The sequence below is a fragment of the Scyliorhinus canicula genome, chromosome 12 (assembly GCF_902713615.1).
Source record: "Scyliorhinus canicula chromosome 12, sScyCan1.1, whole genome shotgun sequence".
Classification (NCBI taxonomy): domain Eukaryota; kingdom Metazoa; phylum Chordata; class Chondrichthyes; order Carcharhiniformes; family Scyliorhinidae; genus Scyliorhinus; species Scyliorhinus canicula.
In genome coordinates this window covers 48,306,041-48,331,354 of record NC_052157.1, presented here as the reverse complement: position 1 = coordinate 48,331,354, position 25,314 = coordinate 48,306,041, and the positions used below count along the sequence as shown (strand labels likewise).

The 25,314-nt window shown below is 44.2% G+C and overlaps 1 protein-coding gene across 3 annotated transcripts in view; it reads left to right on the top strand.

Moving 5' to 3' along the window:
* arnt2 (aryl-hydrocarbon receptor nuclear translocator 2) overlaps positions 1 to 25,314 on the top strand; it is a 379,980-nt gene that overhangs the window by 206,749 nt on the left and 147,917 nt on the right. For all 3 annotated transcript variants that reach the window (XM_038814349.1, XM_038814347.1, XM_038814350.1), the window contains one exon: positions 22,972 to 23,048. In XM_038814349.1, coding sequence (XP_038670277.1) covers positions 22,972 to 23,048 — 77 coding nt within the window. The remainder of the gene's footprint in view (positions 1 to 22,971; positions 23,049 to 25,314) is intronic.

The window sequence follows — 25,314 nt, the reverse complement described above, 5'->3', positions numbered from 1 at the left end:
TATCAAATTTGGATTTCCGGATGGATTTTGATGGGATTGTTCAAGAGTGAAGCCTACCTAAGATACCTATGTGTGGATTGGAAACAACTTCATGGTATGGATAAGAAATTTTACTCACCTAGAATGTAGGTCAATGTCACAGGGCTCAGTGTTCCAAATTAGGGTTTCTCAGAGATAACGTGCTGGATTCTCTGGTTCCCGATGCGCCGTTTATTGGTGGCGGGATTCTCTACTCCCGCAGTGGAATTTCTCATTGAAGCCACCCCATGCCACTGTGATAACTGCGGGTGGAGATGCGCTGCCTGTGTGAACAGAAAATCACAACAGCCAAAGAATTCCAGCCAACTTTTTTCATTCATTTTTCAGCAGTATCCCCCATAAATTGTCTGAATGCTCTATATCTATTTGCTCACTGGTGTAGCTGAGAGACATAACAGTAATACCCCACTGTTACTACATTCAGGTCTTCAGCCTGTTTGAAGATGGACTGATTAATTAGTGGGTGAGATGAAGCCAAATATAAATGACTAATCTGCATTATTTCGCAGTAAAATGAACATATAACTCAAATGTTAAGATCAAACTGCGTTAATAAAATAATAATAATCAATATAATAATCTTCATTTTGTCACAAGTAGGTTTACATTAACACTGCAATGAAGCTACTGTGAAAATCCCCAAGCCGTCATATTCCGGTGCCTGTTTGGGTACACAGAGGGAGAATTCAAATGTCCAATTCACCTAAAAAGCACATCTTTTGGGACCTGTGGGAGGAAACCGGAGCACCCGGAGGAAACCCACGCAGACACGGGGAGAATGTGCAGACTCTGCACAGACTGTGTCCCAAGTGGGAATCGAACCCAGGACCCTGGTGCTGTGAAGCAATAGTGCTAACCACTGCTACCATGCTGCCCAGATACACAGCTTTTCCATGTTTAATAATACAACATAAAGAACTTGATCTGGGCCATTTTACTTGACTTAAACAAGATGGCTTTGAATGATTCGCCAGTGTTTCTAAGCTCTTTGTGTGAAAACCTTCACAGCATTCCGTTCAACAAGCCTGACTGCCCTTTATGGCTTTCCTGTTCCAAAAAGCTAGCCCATTTTATTTCTTTCTCTAAATATGTTCCTCTGTCCATGATCAGACCACGATCAGTTGATTTCCAACATAATCATTTTGGTGTTGGAGTTACCCACTCAACCTGTTGAATGTTTAATTTCTGGGAAAACCAAATACCATTTTAATACAAAAGCAAAATGCTGCAGATGCTGGAAATCCGAAATGAGAAACAAAAAGTACTGGAACGTCTCAGCAGGCCAGTCAGCATCTGTGGAGAGAAGTAGAATTACATGTTTCAGGTTAAGTGACTGTTCATCTATTTCCCTCCACAGATGGGCGGTACAGTAGCACAGTGGGTAGCACTGTTACCTCACAGCTCCAGGGTCCAAAGTTCGATTCCCGGCTGTGTCACTGCCTCTGTGGAGTCTGCACGTTCTCCCTGTGTCTGCGTGGGTTTCCTCCGGACACTCCGGTTTCCTCCCACAGTCCAAAGATGTGTAGGTTAGGTGGATTGGCCGTGCTAAATTGCCTTTAATGTCCAAAAATGTTGGGTGGGGTTACGGGGATAGGGTTGTTGCTCTGTTTACTTGCTATAAATATAGCAGTCAATATGGTCACCTTTCTTAATCCTAATTATGTTTATACTTTCAGAGTCGCCAGGTATCTCTCGATACCGCCACCGATCAAAGAGCCAATACACCAGTTAGTTGGTTCAAAGTCAATACTATTTATTTACACACACAGTAAGATCTACTCGTACGCAACAGTACTAAGCTAATGCCTATACTTAACTTTGGGTGCCCACTTAGTCAGAGGAACAATGGTCGTTGTTCGGATCTGAGGCTGTTGGGTACGAAGAGATACAGGAGAACAGCTAAGGTCGTCCGTCTGGTAGCGAATGTTGACCTTGAACTTACTTGCTTCTGGTGATGCTGGTGGATGGGTCTCTCTGCCTCAGAGGCAAATCCAAGAGAGCAAATCTCTCGTGGGGGTTCCTTCTTATACTTGGAGGGGCTTCGCGCACTTTTTGGCGCGCCTTAAACTTGGTCCCAATTAATTGGGCAGCTTTTCGATCATTGTTATCGATCTTAACCAATAAAGGAGTGGGTGCCCTGATGGCTGGGCGTGTCTTAGGTGGCCGTTGGCCTGGCTTTGTTTGTGTCTTTCTGGCACCGGGATGTCTGCAACAGTATCAACTACCTGAGTGTTAGTCCTTTGTTTCCCGGAGATGGGCCATCAATATGCTAATCGACCCAGAGTTTTGATTCCGTCTGGTAACTACTTCCCAAATATACATTCAGGCCCTGTGGCTGTTTGCTGTCTAGCATTGTCCACATTTCCCTACATTCTTTGTGAGCGTCCATTTTGTGTTCTGGAAGTGACCATCCCAGATGGCTACAGGGTGGAGGTGTGGGTAGAGTGCTCTTTCCAAGGGCCGATGCAGACTAGATGGGCCAAATGGCCTCCTTCTGCACTGTAAATTCTATGAAATCTATGATGCTGGTTGACTTGCTGTGTTTCTTTGTGTCCCATTTTGTTATAACCGTCCATTGTCAAGATGTTTCCTTTTTCCGGAAGAAAATAAATTCCAATATTAAAAAAGTAAATGTTTTCAAATTGTTGATATGGATAAGTAATTTTAAATCCTGAAATATGATACACTTATGGCATGCAGGACCCTAGGAATAGAGAGGATAACATCCAAACTTGCAGATAATACCTAGCTACAAGGGCAAATGTGGAAAGAATAAAGGCAGATGATTAGTTGGTCTGTGCATTTTATAACTTACTGTTGGCCATGCAAATAGCTGATTGTGCTTCGCGTATGCTTATCTTGGTCCTTTCCAAAATCCAGCCTTGAATGAGCTAAACTTTCCTCCAGTTAGCCTTAGGAAGACTGAAGTGTTACGACACCCTGGGCAAGTGGCATGGCCAATTTCATCCCCACTTGACCTGGAGTCACAACACCAGTGAAATTAGATGTATTTAAATACCTGAGGTCTTTGGTTGAGTCCAATAAACTACAGTTAGCAGGTTTGTAGCTTTCAAATACAACTAACCTTTCATTATGAACAGTCTTTCTACACTCATATAGAGATATATATACATATATATACACACATAACACACACACACACAGACAAACAACATAGAAGGGGAAGAGTGGTGGAAACGGAAAGAAAATATTAATAAAATCAAAGGATGGGGATCTCTGGTGCACAGAGATGACTTCCTGCCAACGTCTTTCTGAAGTTCAGGCTTTCGGTTTGGTACTTCCTTTCTTCCAGGCTTGAGGCGATCTTCTACAAGGTTGTCTATCTTCCCTGCAGACTCAGCATCATTTCAGGTTCACAGCAAAGGATATGCTAGAAACTCACTGCTTTCAAAACTACATCAGTTATTTTGCTTCAGCCCCTGAAGAGCAACAAGCTGCTGGTTTTAATACACTGAAAAGATCTTTCAGCTTCCACCTACAGACAACAGAGAGAGAAAACAGCACCCTTCACCTCTAAGGCCTAATCACAAGGTTCTCTTGGAAACATCACCCAGCAGGAACCAATCACTGTATGGTCAGACAGAACACTGTTCCTGGCCAACCCATTGGTAACCAGTAAACCAATCAAACTGATTCCTTCCAAAACCGGTTCCTCCCATCAATTGGTGCCAAAGTGCCTGGCTTCTCCTTCTCCCAAACACAAAGCCTGATAATACCGTATCCTCGCAAGCAGGCTGTTTTAAACTTTGAGCCTTCTGTTTTCTTCTCTCTGCTTAAAGGCACATCCTGATTATTTATCCACAATAAAATAAAAGAAATGGGAACAAAGGGAATAGACTAGAAATACTCTTCCTTACCCCCCCACACACACTTAGAGAGATGAAACGTCATTGCGAGGCCGATTCATCACAAGTTACGTGACACAAACCAAAAAACACACATTCATTCATCCATCCTTTCCCATTACATAGGTTCCCCCCGTTTTTACATTTACAACATAACAGCACTTAAATTCATGATAATGCATCCGCAACAATATTGTCCTTTCTGCGAAAATGCACAGTTTGTACATTGAAAGGTTGCAACAATAAACTACAATGGAACAATCATGCGTCACGAGTTTTAAATTTTTCCACAAACGCAAGCAGATTATGGCCAGTATAGATTAACATTTCAGCCTCCAGCCTTGTAAAAGCTGAAATTTCCACCAGTTATCCTTGGGAAGACTGAAGCCATTGTCTTTTATCCTTACCTGCTGATGCCATTATCAGACTCTTGAGCTGGCCACATGTCTGCACAAAGACTCCCTACTTCCGTAACCTCAGAAATACGAGCTTAGCCAAAGGTCTGCTCGTATCTTAGTCTGTGCTAAATCCCGTTCACCCATTATCACCAACCAACATTAACTCCCAAGTCCGCCAAAGCCAAAATAATTACATTTTTGCCATTGTATTCAAATCCCTCCAAGGCCGCACCTTTTCTTATCTCTATAACTTCCTTCAGCCCCTCAACCATCTAAAAACTTTGCATTCCACCAATTTTTGCTTCTTGCACAACCCCATTTGCTTTGCCTCATTATCGACAGCTTTGGAATTCCCTCCCTAAACTCCTCCACTTAGCTGCTACTCTCATCTGCTTTAAGATGCTTCTTGAAACCTATCTTTTTGTCACCTGTCCTGATGTCTCCTTTGACTTTATATCAATTTCTGAATGAATACACCCCTGAAGAGCGCACTGAGTGTCCTACCAATTAAATTGGCAAAGCAATTATGAACTGTTGTGAGTAATTGATCCATATCTTATGGCCTTATGGCTTATTCACTGCATAGTTGTTCCTGTGCTCCCCAGATCAGCAGTTCCATAACTAACAAGAACTGCACAGAAGTTTTGCAGCTTGGCAGCAGGAGATCCAGAGTCAGCAATGAGTGGATTATGTATGGATCTAAATCGCCTTCAGTCCTGAAGGCTGAATCTCTGGACAGGATATGTTCACGGATACTTGCACAATTCAGCAATAATTTAGAACTTATTCAGCTATCTCCCGAAAAGGCATTGCAAGGAGTGGTGCAGCGACAACAATCTCTCCCTCAATGCCAGCAAAACTAAAAGAGCTGGTCATTGACTTCAGGAAGCAAAGTACTGTACACACCCCTGTCAACATCAATGGGGCCGAGGTGGAGATGGTTAGCAGTCTCAAATTCCTAGGGGTGAGCATCTCCAAAAATCAGTCCTGGTCCACCCACGTTGATGCTACCACCAAGAAAGCACAACAGTGCCTATACTTCCTCAGGAAACTAAGGAAATTGGGCATGTCCACATTAACCCTTACCAACTTTTACAGATGCACCATAGAAAGCATCCTATCTGGCTGTATGGCAGCTGCTCGGCCCAGGAAGAAACTTCAGAGAGTCGCGAACACCGCCCAGTCCATCACACGAACCTGCCTCCCATCCATTGACTCCATTTACACCTTCCACTGCCTGGGGAAAACGGGCTACATAATTAAAGGCCCCTCCCACCCGGCTTACTCACTCTTCCAACTTCTTCCAAAGGGCAGGAGATACAGAAGTCTGAGAACACGCACGAACAGATTCAAAAACAGCCTCTTCCCCGATGTTACCAGACTCATAAATGACCTTCTTATGGACTGACCTCATTAACACAGCACCCTGTGTGCTTCATCGATGCCGATGCTTATGTAGTTACATTGTATACCTTGTGTTTCCCTATTATGTATTTTTTTTATTCCCTTTTCTTCCCATGTACTTAATGATCTGTTGAGCTGATCGCAGAAAAATACTTTTCACTGTACCTTGGTACACGTGACAATAAACAAATCCAATCCAATCCAATCTAAACAATGGTAAATAAGTAGAATGAGACACATGGCGTGATTCCAGAAATGAAGGAAGATCAGACAGCAAACAGAATACTTTGAATTCTAAACAAAAAGTATTTATTTTCTATAGTTTGATCTTCACTTCCTAATCAGCGATAGAATTCAATTTCAGCACCCAAAGCTGGAACAATAACAGTGGACCCATGGACATTTTTAGGCACATTTTTAATCCGTTCAAATAGTTAAGCAGTTGTCAGAATTCCAAGATGAGGATTGGAATGTATTCCTTTACATTGTAGAAATATAGAAGTGTTTGCCAACTTTTTCTGTGATGATCAGAAAGTATTTTGTTTTGGGACAAAACTGTTCATTATAAGCAACCATTTCCCCAGAAGTTTAATATAAGTACAATGTGATTGATTAAGTGTTGTGATTATGATGTCAAACTGGAATGCATTAATGCACCCCCAGTATATCAGGATGGTATGCATTTGGGGAGATTACTTTTGGACGTTTGTGAAGATCTTGACACCGTTTGCAAGGTCTTGCTTCCTTTGTTTAGTTTCTGTTGAATACTGGATGAGATTGTCTAAATTTAATGATGGTACTAAAGATACACTATGTCATAAAAACCAGCTGAACTCTATAATAGACCATCTGGCGTTGAGAAATGGTTGCAGGCAATTATTATATAATGGTGCAACAGATGTCTGCCACACATGGTGTCCTTTGTAGGAATGATTTGCACGAAAAAACATCAGTTACAGGTCAGTCAGTCCATGGGTGATACATCAGCCAGTTCTATTCTGTCCACAGTAATACGAATTGTTTTTACAACTCAAACTTGTAAATAATAGGCATCAAAGTTATTTTGAAATGAATCATGATGAATCTCTCAATTTTAATCCTTATTTTAATCATGTTTAGTGATGCAGATGATGCAAAACTACATGCATCTTCAGGTTTGTTTAAATGTATTATTATTAATGTGTAGAATTATATAGAAAATCTTAAACTGAACCTTTCATTGTAAAGAGTAGCTTCTGTGAAGCGAGAACTCAGTTTGTAACTGAATAGAATTGACCATTTTGCTGTGAATCACCAGAACGTCTAAGTAAAATTCCCATTCACAAATATCTTTTATTGGTTCGATACATGATAGGCAGGATTTTGCGCCCTCCCCACAACACGTCGGATTTTGCAGCAGCAGAGGTGGCCTGCCATTGGCCTGGCGGTGGAATCTTTTCATGCCGTTGTTGCCAATGGAGTTTTCTGTTGTTTGCACCCTACGCCGTCGGAGCCGTGGTGGGGGATAGCCATTGGTGGGCTGGAAGAGAGAAAGGCTGGAAAATCCTGCCCACTGTTTTAATTTAATTTGACCATATTCTTCTATTGACTGCTTTCTATTGGATATGAATCTATGCTCGCCACAATTTTTTACTTCTTCATAATTCAATCCTTTCACGTCGTGCACCAAGCATGTGGTATGTCTTTAATTACTTCCGGAGCCTGTATGTTTTCGTGTGCTTTGTTGACCTTGTACCCCGTTAATACAATACTAAGGAGCGTGTTCAATACAGGAACACTACATTTTAGTATTCTAATACTGTAGTTTTACTAATCGTTGCTCTGTCATGACTGGATATTACACTCAGCTCAGAGCCCCCTCTCACAGGGGAATCTAGTACTAGGAAACACATTTTGAAATGGGGTTCTCCCATTCAAGTCAAAGATCAGGAAGCATTTATTCTCTCGGCTGAATGTTGGCCTTTGGGATTCTCTCCCACAGAGAGCAGTGGAGACTGGATCATTGAATATATTCAATTTTTAACAAAGGAGTCAATGGTTATGGGGGCAGGCAGGATAGTGGAGTTAAGGCCACAATCAACCCGACCATAATCTTATTGATTGGCGGAGCAGGCTTAATTGGTGAAATGCTCCTGCTTCTGTTTCTTACGATCTTGGAATATTACAATTTTATGATTTATTCTATCTGAACTGCACATAATTTTGAACATGTTTATTCAATCTCCCTTTAACGTTTTCTGTAAGGAGAACAAGCCAAGCTTCTCTTGTCTCCACATAAGAGAAGCCCTACATCCTTGATATCTTTATAGTAAACTCCCATGCACCCTTCCCAAGGCCTTGACGTCCTTCTCAAAGCACGGGTGGCCAGATTTGGATACACTACTCCAGCTGTGGCCAACTAGCTTAGCAATAAAAGTATAGTTTAACTTATTTGCTATTGTACTCTATGATTCTATTCATAAAGCCAAGGATTCTGTTTAACGGTCCTGATACTTTCAAAGAATTGTAAATGCAGCCCCCAAGTCTCTCTGTGGCAGCAAGGTAGCACAGTGGTTATCACTGTTGCTTCACAGCACCAGGGACCCAGGTTCAATTCCCGCTTGGATCACTGTCTGTGTGGAGTATGCACGTTCTCCCCATGTCTGCATGGGTTTCCTCTGGGTGCTCCGGTTTCTACCCACAGTCCTGAAAGACATGCTTGTTGGATGAATTGGACATTCTCTCTTTGTACCCGAACAGGTGTCGTAGTGTGGCCATTAGGGATTTTTCACAGTAACTCATTGCAGTGTTAATGTAAGCCTACCAGTGGCAACAATAAAGATTATTATTATCCACTTCAAAATTTTACATTTAGTTTATATTGCCTTTCCTCATTCTCCTTCCTGAAATGCATCATTTCACAATTCCACTAATAAAATTTCATCTGCCATCTGCCTGCCTTTTTCACCAGTGTTATGCAGCCTGCTAAAGTCTGTGTTTATCATCCCTACTGATTAACTACAAACTTTGAAATTGTGCCCCTATGTTGTCGGTGAATTTGACCACAGAAGGAGCCTGGCCATTGATCTTTGGGGCAGTGTGCTCCATGCTTTCCATCTCTTACCCAATTTCATTCCACTAACAAACGCCTATTGGTTTTGTTCCTGCTGTCAATTGCTAATCCGTCTATAAGTTTTAGTTGAAGCAGACTTTCACACAATACCAGCCTCCCCGGACAGGCACCGGAATGTGGCGACTCGGGGCTTTTCACAGTAACTTCATTGAAGTCTACTCATGACAATAAGCGATTTTCACTTTGTCAGTTGCTTCTGAAAGTACTCCATGCCGAGAAGGCTTTTCTCGGTCTAATTGGGTGATATTTCTTCAGTAAAAATAAAGAAGATTTATTTTTTCCATTCTGAAGTCATGTGACGCTACTTTGTGCTGTGTTTATTTTTTTAATCGCACACAGATTGGCTCCCCATGATTCTATTGCGTTAATTAATGTAATACACAAGGGCCTATAGTCCACTTGGCTTTGTCATTCAACTTTTCTATTTTCTTAAATACCTGACTTGTGTCAGAAGTGACACTGGAAATAGATTAGAGCAGGAACATGATGTATTCATCCCTAATAGGGGTGGTAAAATCAGTCAGAACAGGGCCTCAAAATGATTTAATTTCCTGGTGCTGCCTTCAGTGGGTTGCTGCACAGACTGCTAGCACCACATGACGTAGGAGCAAAAGTAGGCCACTCAACTCATTGAGTCTTCTCTGCCATTCAGTCTTCTCTGCCGTTCAATGAATCATTGCTGATATATAATCTTCAACTCCACTTTCCCACATTGTCCCCATAACCCTTGATTCCCTTAATGATTAGCAATCTGTCTATATCAGCCTTGAACACACTTAATGATCCAGTCTCTACAGCTTTCTGGTAAAGAATTTCACTACCCTCTGAGAAGGAATTACTCTTTATCTCTGTCTTAAATTGGGGGACCCCTTACTCTGAGATTATGCCCTCTGGTTCTAGACTCTCCCATAAGGGGAAGCAACCTCTCAGCATTTACCCTGTCAAGCCCCCGAGAATCCTACGTATCTCAAGAAGATCATCTCACATTCTTCTAAACTCCAATGGGTCCAGGCCCAATCTACTCAACCTCTGCTCATAAGAAAATCCCTCTATACTCGGGATCAACCTATTGAATATGTGCTGGACTACATCCAATGCCAGTATATCTATCTTAGATAAGGGGACAAAAATTATTCACAGTATTCCAAGTGTTGTCTAAATAGTGCCTTGTATAGTTTGAGCAAGACTTCCTTATTTTTAAACGCCATTCTTTTTGACATATCAACCTGATGTTGCTTAATACTGTTGGAATTTTGTTATTTGCCTTTTTCACACAACTATGAAATGAACTGTATTCTGCCACCATTTTTTTTAGTAGTTGAAAATTGCATTGACATCAATGTAAAAAGGCCGACGGCCAACATTTAATTTTGCGGTAACAAACCAATAAAAATCAACACTATTCAAACATGAATTAATGAGCAAATGGTATTTGAAATAAAAAGATAAATTTCACTTTAAATAATCGATACACAAAGATACGCCTCATGTAGTTACAAGCACTCGCATTTCTTCCTGCAAAAATGCGGTATCAAGTATAACCTCTCAGTCTTTCCAACTTGGTCTCCAGTATGTAGGATCTCTCATTTTCCCCACCCAGTGCCTTGTTCAAAAGAGTTAATGTTCCCGAGTGTGTTTGAATTGGGGTTTTAATTGTTTAATTGATTTCATTTATTGTTTGATAGTCTGCACCATACATATATATATATAAGGGGGTCTGGATAGCACTGTTTTGTTGTTGGAGACGTGATTACTGAACACAATGAAAACTTGGAGTCGAAGAAGTCAAAACTTGCTTCCTCGATCTTATAGAGTTACCATCAGAGTTTAACACCTGTGTGCTTTCCTGTTGGATACTAGTTTAAATAAAATTATTACATTTTATACTTTTTAGAATAAAATATAGAATTAGGACCCTAAATTGCTGAGCATCAGTTGTCAGAATCAAACTCCCAAATATTCTTGTGCTGTACCTTTGTCGCATTAAAATCTTGTTTGTTTTCAACTTCTGTTTTCATCTGTTGAGATTATTGATTGACGAATAATCAGTGTGCTGAACTAGTTCTTGACATGCATTAAACTACATGTAGCAAGCCACAAAACTAGATTTAATTTCTAATTCTCTCCACATATGATCTCTCTTGGCCAACCACGTCTCATCATTGAAAAAAATACTTCAACAAACCCATATTTTTTAAATATCCTCTTACTCTTTAAAGGAATTTATTTATTTTGGCTATTGGAGCTAAGTCAGCAAAGAAGGTTGGCTAATTAAACTCAGCCAAGAGATGTTTAGTTCAGTGGTCTGTTTGAGCAACATGGCCAGAATGAAAAAATAATCTGTATATCATAGTTTATTTTAAGTTCCCAGTGCTCATGGATTTCTGATTTGAATCCATAAAATGTAATAAATAATCCTCATCCTATCATAGAAGTATTTAGATTTCCCTAAATGGACTTCTAGGTCATAGATCATAGAATTTACAAAGTAGAAGGAGGCCCTTGGAAAGAGCACCCTACCCAAGCCCACAGCTCCACAACTAATACCGTAACCAAGTCACCCCATCCAACCTTCCTGGACACTAAGGGAAATTTAGCATGGCCAATCAACCTAACCTGCAGATCTTTGGACTGTGGGAGGAAACTGGAGCACCTGGAAGAAACCCTCGCAGACACGGGGAGAAAGTGCAAACTCCGCACAGACAGTGACCCAAGCCGTGAATCGAACCTGGGACCCTGGAGCTGTGAAGCAACTGTGCTAACCACTGTGCTACCGTGCCTCACTTGGGTTTGATCAGGGTTCGAATCCCATCTAGAATCTAGATTGGGGCTGATGTTTGAGGATAAATCAACATCTGATATATGGGAGGCTTTCAAATGTCAGTTGATAGGAAATCAGCACCGGCATGTTCCTGTGAGGATGAAGGATAAGTTTCGGGAACTTTGGATAACGCGTGATATTCTGAGCCTCGTCAAAAAGAAAAAGGAAGCTATAGAAGGCTGGGAACAGAAAAAGCCCATGAGGAATATAAGGAAAGTAGGAAGGAACTTAAGCAAGGAGTCAAGAGGGCTAAAAGGAGTCACGAAAAGTCATTGGCAAGCAGGATTAAGGAAAATCCCAAGGTTTTTTATACGTATATGAAAAGCAAGAGGGAAAGGGCCCACTGAAGGACAGGGGAGAGAATCAATGCATGGAACCCGAAGAAATGGGCGAGGTACTAAATGAGTAGTTTGCATCTGCATTCACCAAAGAGAAGGACTTGGTGGATGTTGAGTCTGGCGAAGGGAGTGTAGATAGTCTGGGTCACATTGATATCCAAAAAGAGGTGTTCGGCATCTTGAAAACCATTAAGGTAGATAAGTCCCCAGGGCCTGATGAGATCAACCCCAGAATAGTGAGGGAGGCAAGAGAGGAAATTGCTGGGGCCTTGACAGAAATCTTTTTGTCCTCACTGGCTACAGGTGAGGTCCTAGAGGACTGGAGAATAGCCAATGTTGTTCCATTGTTTAAGAAAGGTCGCAAGGATAATCAAGGAAATTACAGACCGGTGAGCCTTACATCAGTGGGAGGGAAATTATTGAAGAGAATTCTTAGAGATAGGATTTACTCCCATTTGGAAGAAAGTGGACGTATTAGCGAGAGGCAGCATGGTTTTGTGAAGGGGAGATCAGCATGGTTTAGTGAAGGGAGGTTGTGTCTCACGAACTTGATCGAGTTTTTTGAGGAAGTGACGAAGATCATTGATGAAGATAGGGCAGTAGATGTTGTCTGCATGGACTTTAGTAAGGCCTTTGACAATGTCCCTCTTGGCAGACTGGCACAAAAGGTGAAGTCACAAGGGATCAGAGGTGAATTGGCAAATGGATTCAAACAGGCTCGGTCATAGAAGACAGAAGGTAGCAGTGGAAGGGTGTTATCCTGAATGGAGGCCTGTGACTAGTGGCGTTCCAAGGGATCGGTGCTGGAACCTTTGCTGTTTGTAGTGTATATATAAATGATTTGGAGGAAAATGTAACTGGTCTGATTAGTACATTTGTATATGACACAAAGGTTGGTGGAATTGCGGATAGCGATGAGGACTGTCAAAGGATACAGCTGGATATTGATCAGTTGGAGACTTGGGCAGAGAGATGGTAAATGGAGTTTAATCAGGATAAATGTGAGGTGCATTTTGGAAGGTCTAATACAGGTGGAAAATATACAGTGAATGGTAGAACCCTTAAGAGTATTGATAGGCAGTGGGATCTGGGTGTACAGGTCCGCAGGTCACTGAAAGTGGCAACACAGGTTGATCAGGTAGTCAAGAAGGCAGATGGCATGCTTGTCTTCACCGGCCAGGGCATTGAACATAAAAATTGGCAAGTTATGCTGCAGCTGTATGGAACTTTAGTTTGGCCACACTTGGAATTCTGGTCGCCACACTACCAGAAGGATGGGATACTTTGGAAGGGGTGCAGAAAAGGTTTACCAGGATGTTGCCTGGTATGGAGGGCATTAGTTATGAGGAGAGGTTGGATAAACTTAGTTTGTTCTCACTGGAGCGACGAAAGTTGAGGGGAGGCCTGATAGAAGTCTACAAAATTATGGGGGGCATGGACAGAGTGGATAGTCAGAAACTTTTTCCCAGGGTGGAGGGGTCAATTACTAGGGGACATAGGCTTAAGGTGCATGGGGCAAAGTTTAGAGGAGATGTGTGAGTTACGTTTTTACACAGAGGGTAGTAGGTACCTGGAACACACTGCCAGAAGAGGTGGTGAAAGCAGGTACTATAATGATGTTTAAAGGGCATCTTGACAAATACATGAATAGGATGGACCCTGGAAGTGTAGAAGATTTTAGTTTCGATGGGCAGCATGTTGGCTTGAAGGACCTGTTCCTGTGCTGTACTTTTCTTTGTTCTTGTTCCTCAGGGTCGTGTCCCAGGCCCAACCATCTTCAACTGCTTCATCAATGACCTCCCTCCATCATAATGACCATCATAAAGTCAGAAGTTGGAATGTTTCGAATGACTGCACAATCTTCAGCACCATTTGAGACCCCTCAGATAATGAAGCAGTCCATGTCCAAATGCAACAAGACCTGGACAATATCCAAGCTTGGGCTGACAAGTGGCAAGTTACATTCGCGCCACACAAGTGCCAGGCAATGACCATCTCCTACAAGAGAGGATCTAACCACCGCCCCTTGACTTTCGATGGCATTACCGTCGCTGAATCCCCAACAATCAACATCAGGGGGGTCACCATTGATCGTAAACTGAACTGGACTAGCCATATTAATACTGTGGCTATTAGAGCAGGCTTGGAATCCCATGGCGAGTAAGTCACCCCCTGAACCCATCTCCCCCCCCTCCAAAAGCCTGCCCACCATCTACATGGCACCAGTCAGGAGTGTACAAGTCAGGAGATTGATGGAATATTCACCTCTTGCCCAGATGAGTGCAGCTCCAACTACACTCGAAGCTCGACATCATCCCGGACAAAGCAGCTCGCTTGATTGCTTTCCCTTCCCCAAACATTGAAACCCTCCATCACCGACGAACAGTGGCAACCACGTGTACCATCTACAATATGCGTTGCAGTAACTCACCAAGGTTCGTCAGATAGCACCTTCCAAACCCACAACCACTGCCATCTAGAAGGACAAGAGCAGCAGATACCTGGGAACCCCACCACCTGGAGGTTCAGATCCAAGTAACCCACCACCCTGACTTGGAAATATATTGCCGTTCCTTCACAGACGTGGGGCAACATCATGGGACTCCTTCCCTAACAGCACCATGGGTGTACCTATACCTCAAGCATTGCAGTGGTTCAAGAAGACAACTCATCACCACTTTCTGAAGGACAACTAGGGATGGGCAATAAATGCTGGCGTAACCAGCGATGCCCACATCCTGTAAATGGATAAAAAAAAGAAATTAAATAATTATCGCTGGCCAAATTTTGATAGGGTTTTGGAGGTGAGGAGAGATGCAGGTGGGCAATTTCTTGCTGACAGTTGGCATCTTTCCAACTTCCGGCCTGGTTTTGAACAGCTACTTACCACTTGCCCACAAATTATGGCTAGCCAATTGGGCAGCCTAAAACAAGGGCCTATTGAGGCCACTGTATCACTGTCGACTGGAATTTTTCAGTGAGCGAGTCCCTTGCTGAGGCTGAATCCTTGGATGGAGGTGGCTTTCCGATGACAGACTGAGGGACCACTATTCTATCCCACAATTTAACCTCCAACATCTGTGATTGTCAGAGGGCCTGTGGCTGCCCTGTGAAGGGATTCTAAATTTGCCATCTCTTGAAAAATTGCTTCCATGGTCCCACTGCTAGCAGTTCCAGGTTCTTGACCCATAATTGAGTCTGGGATTAATTTGGGATTGGGACCAAGGAATGAAAATCCAGCCCTAGAATTTATTGTTCAAACGCCTATTTTCAATCATCTGACATGATGTGGAATTTTTAAAATATATTGTACTGTTACTTGGTTCATGTGTAAGGAATTGAGAAACTTTTGAATTATTAGCCTTGAAGTTGGAGTATCTTTGAAATGAGAGAATCAGCTTCAGTGTTTGTCAAACAATATCTGTTAAAAAGCTGTAACAAGATAGAGTGTGCTTTAATGTAGAAACCTTTTCGAAGGAACTTCATTGGAATGTAATCAGGCAAAAATTTCACAAAGAGCCAAAGAAAACATTCAGACAGGTGAATTAAAAACTTGATCAATGAGGTAGTTTTCAGGACTATCTTAAAGGAGAAGAGGGAGTGCAAGAGACAGGGAATTCCATAATTTAAAGTGTGGATAGTTGAAGTTAAGGCCACCAGTGACGAAACAAAGAAAGTGGAGATGCACATGAGACCAAATGGAGGAATGGTTGGTTGTAGAATTGTGGGATTGCAAGTGCTGGTAGAGTTCTGTGTACAATCACCTCCCTTTAAGTCGGGTCTAAACACTACGGCCCTGGCAGAGAAGCTTTTTCACTCATTTCAGCAATGAAGAATTTCATGCATCACGTTATAACCTGCCTGCTTACCACTGGCTGGGGACTAATGGCAATCCCACAATCCTTTGGGACTACGAGCTTCCGCAATGAGGGGGGTCAGAGAAATCATTAGCAGATTCCCTGCATAAATAAAGCTGGACAGTTTGGAATCAGCTAGAGAGTAGTGAGCAGCAAGGAAGTTGAGACCCCCTCAGATAATGAAGCAGTCCATGTCCAAATGCAACAAGACCTGGACAATATCCAGGCTTGGGCTGACAAGTGGCAAGTTACATTCGCGCCACACAAGTGCCAGGCAATGACCATCTCCTACAAGAGAGGATCTAACCACCGCCCCTTGACATTCGATGGCATTACCGTCGCTGAATCCCCAACAATCAACATCCTGGGAGTCACCATTGATCGTAAACTGAACTGGACTAGCCATATTAATACTGTGGCTATTAGAGCAGGCTTGGAATCCCATGGCGAGTAACTCATCCCCTGAACCCCCCCCCCCCCCCCCCTCCAAAAGCCTGCCCACCATCTACATGGCACCAGCCAGGAGTGTACAAGTCAGGGGATTGATGGAATATTCACCTCTTGCCCAGATGAGTGCAGCTCCAACACTCGAAGCTCAACATCATCCCGGACAAAGCAGCTCGCTTGATTGCTTTCCCTTCCCCAAACATTGAAACCCTCCATCACTGATGAACAGTGGCAACCACGTGTACCATCTACAATATGCGTTGCAGTAACTCACCAAGGTTCGTCAGATAGCACCTTCCAAACCCACAACCACTGCCATCTAGAAGGACAAGAGCAGCAGATACCTGGGAACCCCACCACCTGGAGGTTCAGATCCAAGTAACCCACCACCCTGACTTGGAAATATATCGCCGTTCCTTCACAGATGTTGGGGCAACATCATGGGACTCCTTCCCTAACAGCACCATGGGTGTACCTATACCTCAAGCATTGCAGTGGTTCAAGAAGACAACTCATCACCACTTTCTGAAGGACAACTAGGGATGGGCAATAAATGCTGGCCTAACCAGCGATGCCCACATCCTGTAAATGGATAAAAAAAAGAAATTAAATAATTATCGCAGGCCAAATTTTGAAAGGGTTTTGGAGGTGAGGAGAGATGCAGGAGGGCAATTTCTTGCTGACAGTTGGCATCTTTCCAACTTCCGGCCTGGTTTTGAACAGCTACTTACCACTTGCCCACAAATTATGGCTAGCCAATTGGGCAGCCTAAAACAAGGGCCTATTGAGGCCACTGTACCACTGTCGAAAGGAATTTTCCAGTGAGCGAGTCCCTTGCTGAGGCTGAATCCTTGGATGGAGGTGGCCTTCCGATGACAGACTGAGGGACCACTATTCTATCCCATAATTTAACTTCCAACATCTGTGATTGTCAGAGGGCCTGTGGCTGCCCTGTGAAGGGATTCTAAATTTGCCATCTCTTGAAAAATTGCTTCCATTGTCCCACTGCTAGCAGTTCCAGGTTCTTGACCCATAATTGAGTCTGGGATTAATTTGGGATTGGGACCAAGGAATGAAAATCCAATCCTAGAATTTATTGTTCAAACGCCTATTTTCAATCATCTGACATGATGTGGAATTTTAAAATATATTGTACTGTTACTTGGTTCATGTGTAAGGAATTGAGAAACTTTTGAATTATTAGCCTTGAAGTTGGAGTATCTTTGAAATGAGAGAATCAGCTTCAGTGTTTGTCAAACAATATCTGTTAAAAAGCTGTAACAAGATAGAGTGTGCTTTAATGTAGAAACCTTTTCGAAGGAACTTCATTGGAATGTAATCAGGCAAAAATTTCACAAAGAGCCAAAGAAAACATTCAGACAGGTGAATTAAAAACTTGATCAATGAGGTAGTTTTCAGGACTATCTTAAAGGAGAAGAGGGAGTGCAAGAGACAGGGAATTCCATAATTTAAAGTGTGGATAGTTGAAGTTAAGGCCACCAGTGACGAAACAAAGAAAGTGGAGATGCACATGAGACCAAATGGAGGAATGGTTGGTTGTAGAATTGTGGGATTGCAATTGCTGGTAGAGTTCTGTGTACAATCACCTCCCTTTAAGTTGGGTCTAAACACTACGGCCCTGGCAGAGAAGCTTTTTCACTCATTTCAGCAATTAAAAATTTCATGCATCACGTTATAGCCTGCCTGCTTACCACTGGCTGGGGACTAATGGCAATCCCACAATCCTTTGGGTCTATGAGCTTCCCTAATGAGGGGGGTCAGAGAAATCATTAGCAGATTCCCTGCATAAATAAAGCTGGTCAGTTTGGAATCAGCTAGAAAGTAGTGAGCAGCAAGAAAGTTGCTGCTGCTGCTGGTGTTTATATATGTTACTGTAAATAAATGTGATTTCTTTCAATCCTTCAACTCCTGCTGGATTCTTCGTGGCCCACATAAAACTGGCGACGAGGGTTAAAGTGGATAGCTGTCTACGCTGCTGAGGCCACCTCCCTGGATTTTTGTGGGATATAGGTTGGAAGTTGTTTTTCTGTTGTACCATGCCTCTGTATGGACGAGTGGATGTTTTTGATGCTGCGCTGGAACGTTGGAACCAGTACGTACAACGGATGCGTTACTATTTCCGGGCAAACAACATCACTGAAAACGAGCGCTAGGTGGTTATTTTGCCCACCACCTGTGGCCCGCATACGTTTGGGGTGATTAGGAGCCTTACGTACCCAGCACCGCCGGATACCAAGGCGTTTGACGAACTTGTGAACTTAGTGGGACAACATTTTAACCCAACCCCGTCCACGATAGTCCAGCGTTACAGGTTTAATACCGCTGAGAGGACCTCGGGAGAATCCCTTGCAGTTTCTATCCCAGCTACGCAGGATTGCGGAGTACTGTGACTAAGGTGAGACCTTGTCAGAAATGTTACACGACCGTTTGGTTTGCGGTATTAACAATGCGGCCACCCAGAGAAAGTTGTTAGCTGAGCCAACATTGACTTTTCAACAGGCCATTCAGTTAGTATTGTCCCGTGAGAGCGCAGAACGGGGAGTGCAGGAGCTACAGGGAATGGAGGTGCATGCCTTGGGCAGCACCCCCTTCTGTCCAAAAGCGTCTCCCCGCACCCCTTCGGTACCTTGGGTGAGGCGACATCCAGATCGACGTTCCTCCCCGAAGGGAGCCTTCTCCAGAAACAAAGGATGAGGAGCCATGTCCGTGTCGTACTTGTGGGCGCCGACTCCGTCTCGGACGCCGGTCCTGGGGGGCGCCAGATGCGCCGTCGTTCCAACAGAAACTGGGGCCAGCCCAGGGGCCGTACCTTCCATTTGGATGAACCTGCGGGGACTACTCCCGAGGACGTGGAGATGGAGGACGACTGCCTGCTGCTACATTGTGTGGCAGCTCCCCGTGTGGCCCCCATTAAGGTGACAGTACGGGTCAATGGTCACCTGCTTGAGATGGAGTTGGACACCGGCGCAGCGGTCTCTGTGATCGCCCAGAGGACGTTCGACCGCATCAAGCAGGGTATACAGACCCTTACATTAACCGACACACAGGACAGGTAGGTCACCTACACGGAGGAACCATTGGACATTGCAGGAACTACGATGACCCCTGTGGTTTATGGACGACAGATGGGGCATTTCCCACTTACCGTGGTGCGCGGTCACGGGCCCAGCCTATTGGGTCGGGACTAGTTGCGCCATTTGCGGCTGCTCCAAACATATTCTGGAGGGTGACTGAGGTGCTAGGATGGTACCCAGATGTATTCTAGCCCGGTTTGTGGAAAGTAAAGGGGGCCGTAGCCCATATCCAAGTTGAATCAGGAGCCACGCAGCTCCTAGGCGAGTTGCGGGCATTTTCCTCCAAGTTGTCAGAATTTAGCGTGGAAGACGGTATCCTCTTGTGGGGGACGCGTGTGATACTAAGGGATTGGCGCAATGGGCATCCGGGTGTGACCAAAATGAAAATGTTGGCCTAGAGTTATGTCTGGTGGTCAGTCCTCTACACCGACATTGAGAAGGTGGCCCAAAACTGCTCCATTTGCTGGGAGCATCAGAAGCTTCCGCCGGCCATGCCCCTACATCACTGGGAATGGCCAATGCGGCCTTGGGCTCGCTTGCATGCTGATTTCGCCGGCCCTTTTCAAGGATCCATGTTCCTTCTATTAATCGATGCCCAGTCTAAATGGTTAGAGGTGCATAATATGGTAGGCACATCGTCCTGCACAACAATCGAGAAGATGCATTTGTCTTTCAGTACGCATGGCCTCCCCGAGGTGCTGGTCACGGACAACGGCACTCCGTTCACAATTGAGGAGTTTGCGAGGTTCATAAAGATGAACGGCACACTCCATATCCGCACCTCTCCATACCGCCGGCTTCCAATGGGTTGATGGAGCACGCAGTGCAGACATTAAAACGAGGCCTAAAGAAGCAGTCTTCCGGGTCTATGAACACGAGACTGGCTTTTTTTTTTCTCATTTAGGACCACTCCATATGCGGTGACTGGGGTAGCTCCCGCGGAACTCCTACTGGGCCGGGAACCTCGCACCCGCCTCAGCATAGCTTTCCCGGACATCGGCGCAAAAGTACGCCTCACTCAAGAACGGCAGGGACATGGTTTTTCTCTGCATTTGCCGATTCGGCAGTTTGCGCCCGGTGACCCAGTGTTTGGTCGAAATTTTGCTGGTGGTGCCCAGTGGGTCCCTGGCGTTATCTTTCGCCGAATGAGCCCAGGGTCGTCTCCAGCATGTAGACTATGTTCGGTCCAGAAGACCATCTCTTCCAAAGATTCCCTGCCCCCGGAGCTCATTTCTACAGCCACAGAGACCAGACACAGTGGAGAGTATTCCTCACAATCTTCCTCTGGTGCCGCACTCAAAGCCTGCGCAGGTCGTTGCAGAACCCCGTGGAGATAGAGACGCCGAGATGACGGAGGCAGCGGACTCCGACTCAGAGATAGAGACACAGGGCACCTCAGAGGGGGAGTCTTCAGGCCCATGGGCCGTGGATGTACAACCGTTACGCCGTTCATCACGGAAGCGCCGTTCTCCGTCTTGTTACACGCTGCCTGATTCAGTGCCTCGTGCAAATGGTGTCCGGCCTGCCGCAAAACGAGTCTGACGCCCTCCTTCGCCAGGGTCTTCGGTGGATTCCTTGGACTTAGGGGGAGCGGGATGTTATAACCTGCCTGTTTACCACTGGCTGGGGACTAATGGCAATCCCACAATCCTTTGGGAGTATGAGCTTTCCCAATTGGGGGGGGGGGGGGGGGGAGAAATCATTAGGAGATTCCCTGTGTAAATAAAGCTGGCCAGTTTGGAACCAATTTGAGAGGAGTGAGCAGCAAGGGAGTTGCTGCTGCTGTTGTATATATGTTATTGTAAATAAATGTTATTTCTTTGTATCCTGAAAACTCGTGCTGGATTCGTCGTGGCCCTCACAAAACATCACTTGTTATTTAACATACTTTAAGCTTTGAGCTTTGCATCTGCAATCCAGTAAAATAACATTTAAATATAATGTGAAATTGTTTCCATTTTGTCAAAATAATTGTGCTCGATTTTTAAAAAAAATATATCTTCCTGCTTAAAAAAAGTCCAGCTGAATATTTTTGCAAATGTTATAGGGGCAGCAGGGTAGCATGGTGGTTAGCATAAATGCTTCACAGCTCCAGGGTCCCAGGTTCGATTCCCGGCTGGGCCACTGTCTGTGTGGAGTCTGCACGTCCTCCCCCTGTGTGCGTGGGTTTCCTCCGGGTGCTCCGGTTTCCTCCCACAGTCCAAAGATGTGCGGGTTAGGTGGATTGGCCATGTTAAATTGCCCGTAGTGTCCTAATAAAAGTAAGGTTAAGGGGGGGTTGTTGGGTTACGGGTATAGGGTGGATACGTGGGTTTGAGTAGGGTGATCATGGCTCGGCACAACATTGAGGGCCGAAGGGCCTGTTCTGTGCTGTACTGTTCTATGTTCTATGTTCTATACTGTAATTTCTTGATAATTGAATGCTGCTGGAAAGTAGCCTGTTAAGATAATGTATTGGGTATTCACTTAAGCATTGGCTCCTAAATTGAGGGTACCTGGCCCACTGATATAAAAGCATATGGTTCATTATTTCTGATTGGTTTTAGGTCTGATTCTATTAGAATTCTAATGTTTTATTATTTAAAAGCACTATACAGTAATGTGCCGAAGCAGCTTGCTGTCTTCTTTGAACCATTCTCTGAAACCACTGTTAATTCCTCCTTCATTGTGCTTGTGTGCAAAATGAATTCAGCCACTTCAAGCTGATAAAGCTTCTGGCCTGGAGGATTAAAAAGAAAACTGGTTTCCTGATTGATGGATTTTTACTAGTCAGGGATCAGTCTTTGCCATCCTTCCAAGCATGTAGTTTTTAACCTCTTGTGTTCCCCATTGATTGATCAGTTCATTATGTCTTCTATCTTTTCTTCAGGGGATACTCCTTAATTAGACACTATGTCAGTACTAATTGAATCTTTCTAAAAACACCTCAAAATTCTGACTCTTGTGTTTAAATCCAAACAGGGCCCTGTCACCCCCCAAACCCACCACCCCCTCTCCCCTGCCATTCTTATCAGCTGCTTCAACTCTACAAACTCCAACTCTTCAATCCACTGGTTTTGAGCCACTGTGCATTCCTCCTCACTTTGCGGCTGCGTCTTCAGCTGCATAGGCTCCACACACACAGTAGTTCCCTCTATGGACCCCGCTGTGCCTCCCTCCTCTTTGAAATATCCTGAATACTCTACTCTTGCATGTGCTTCTGGCGGAGCATTATTTTTGATCGCTTTTATCTCTGATGCAGTAGACGATAACTGTCGCTTCATAGCCTTTTATGAACCATGTGATTTCTTGATGCTGCACTGCACACCAGAACTCCATGTCTACTTGTTCACTGCAGGAAATTGGCTGTAGGGCACTTGGCTGCCATTAATCTGAACCATTAATCACATTTTGCAGTTTTATTTGACAAACATAATATGATTATTAAAGCTGGAAAGTTGTTCTGTTGCGTAAGCCATTTGGAGACTTGACTGAATAAGGGTCAACTTGTTTGTTACTGTGTACAAAACTGACATCAGAATGTTCAGAGTAAGTGATAGCATGAGTGATGACATTTCTTATTAATAACAGCGTTGATATTTTCTTTTTTGGCAGGAATGACCATTCCAGAGGAGGATTCAGATGGTGGACAAAGCAGCAAATTTTGCCTTGTTGCAATTGGACGCCTTCAGGTACTTTAATATTCAGTTGACAAAAGTCATATGTTTGTACCTTACCCCAACAGAAGACGCAGACATCTTATCAATTCTGCTTCATTTCAGACCACGACTAAAGAATGCAAATTGAATGTGTGATTTATATGTAACTTCATACAAATTGAACATCACTTTTGTAAAGTAAAACTGGTGTACAAAAACCTCCTGGAGGCATCCTCAGCTACAGCAATTAGTAATTAACAGGTTAAATGAGGGCCAACCAGTAGATGTTGTGTATTTGGATTTCTAAAATGCATTTGATAAGGTGCTACATTACAGGTTATTGAGTAATGTTCATGGGGTTGGTGTAATGTATTAGCATGGATAAAGAATTGAATAAAGGATAAGAAACAGAATGTAGGGTTGAACAGGGCATTTTCAAGTTGACAGGCTGTAACTGTAATGGGGTGCTACAAGGATCGGTGCTGGGGCATCAGCTATTTACAACCTATATTAATGAAGTTATCGAGAGTAATGCAAACAAGCTGTCTGATGATAAAAAGCTTGGTGGGATAGTAACCTCTGAGGAGGATACAGAGCATGCAAAGCCAGTTTAAGTGAATAGTCAATAAGATGGCTGGTTTAGCATTTCTGAGAAATTTGAAGTTATTAATTTTAAAATGTTGATCTGAAATGTTTGGGCCTCCTTGTGTAAGAAACACAAAGTCTGCAAGTAGGTACACCAAGTAGTAGGAAAAATATAATTTTGACCTTTAGGTCTGAGGCCTGGAATACAAGAGTAAGGAAGTTTTGCTACAATTGCAGAAGGCTTTGGCAAGACCACACTTAGAATACTGTGCAACTCCTAAACGACCCTTTTTTGGATTGACCTCATTAACACTACACCCCTGTATGCTTCACCCAATGCCGGTGTTTATGTAGTTACATTGTGTACCTTGTGTTTCCCTATTATGTATTTTCTTTTTATTTTATTTTCATGTACTTAATGACCTGTTGAGCTGCTCGCCGAAAAATACTTTTCACTGTACCTCGGTACATGTGACAATAAACCAATCCAATCCAATCCAATTTTGGTGGTCTTATCCAAAAAAGGTTTACATGCCTTAGAGATGGCAGAGAGAAGGTTTATTAGGTTAGTTCCTGGAATAGGTGGGAGACTTCTTGGCGCCGGAGGCTAGTGCCACCAAGCTAGCTGGGTGAACTCGTCTACGGAAGCACCTTAGAGGGGTCTGTATATGATCAATATATGGCAGGGGTTAGGTTAAAAAGCGGTGTTGCTGGGGGGGTGTGGGGGGGGTGGGGGGGGGTGGAGTTACTCTGCTGACGAGGGAGGGACTTAGGATTCGGGACAGAGAGGAGGTCGGGGGTGGGGTCTGCCAGGAGGCGGGCCGATGGAGGCGTGGTGCATGGTCTGGAGGCGGGCCCATGAAAGGGGATGGCTGATCGACGGAGGGGGGGGGGGCACGGTGCCCCCCAAATAGGCTGATCACCTGGAATCTCAGAGGGTTGAACGGGCCGGTTAAAAGGGCACGTGTGTTCACGCATCTGAGGGCTCTGAAGGCGGACGTGGTGATGTTGCAGGAGACACACCTGAAAGTGGATCAAGTCAGGCTAAGGAAGGGTTGAGTCAGTCAGGTCTTTCATTCGGGGCTGGACACCAAGACTAGAGGTGTGACGATTTTGATCAATAAGCGGGTGCAATTTCAGGTGGGCAGTATTGCCCCGGATGTCGGGGGGGGGGGGGGGGGGGGGGGCGTTATGTTATGGTGAGCGGTGAGCTGGAGGGAAGGAAGGTAGTCTTGGTTAACGTGTGCGAGCCAAACTGGGACGATATGGAATTCATAAAGAGGGTGCTGGGGAAGATACTTGATCTGGACTCGCACAAGTTGGTTATGGGAGGGGATTTTAATACAGTCACCGACCCCGGCCCAGACTGATCGTGTTCGAAAACGGTGAGGGTGCCAGCAATGGCAAAGGAACTGATAGCGGTCATGGAACAGATGGGGGGGTCGACCCATGGAGGTTTGGGCAGCCGACAGGGAAGGAGTTTTCTTTTTATTCGCATGTTCACAACGTTTATTCCCAGATTAGGGACGAAGAAATAGTTGAGGGCAATGCAGTCGTGTAAAGCCCCGGGGCCGGACAGGTATCCGGTGGAATTTTAGAAGAAATTCTCGGGGATTTTAGGGCTGTTGCTGGTCAAGGTTTTCAGTGAGGCAAGGGATAGAGGGGTGCTGCCCCCAACGATGTCACAGGCCACTATTTTGTTAATATTGAAGCG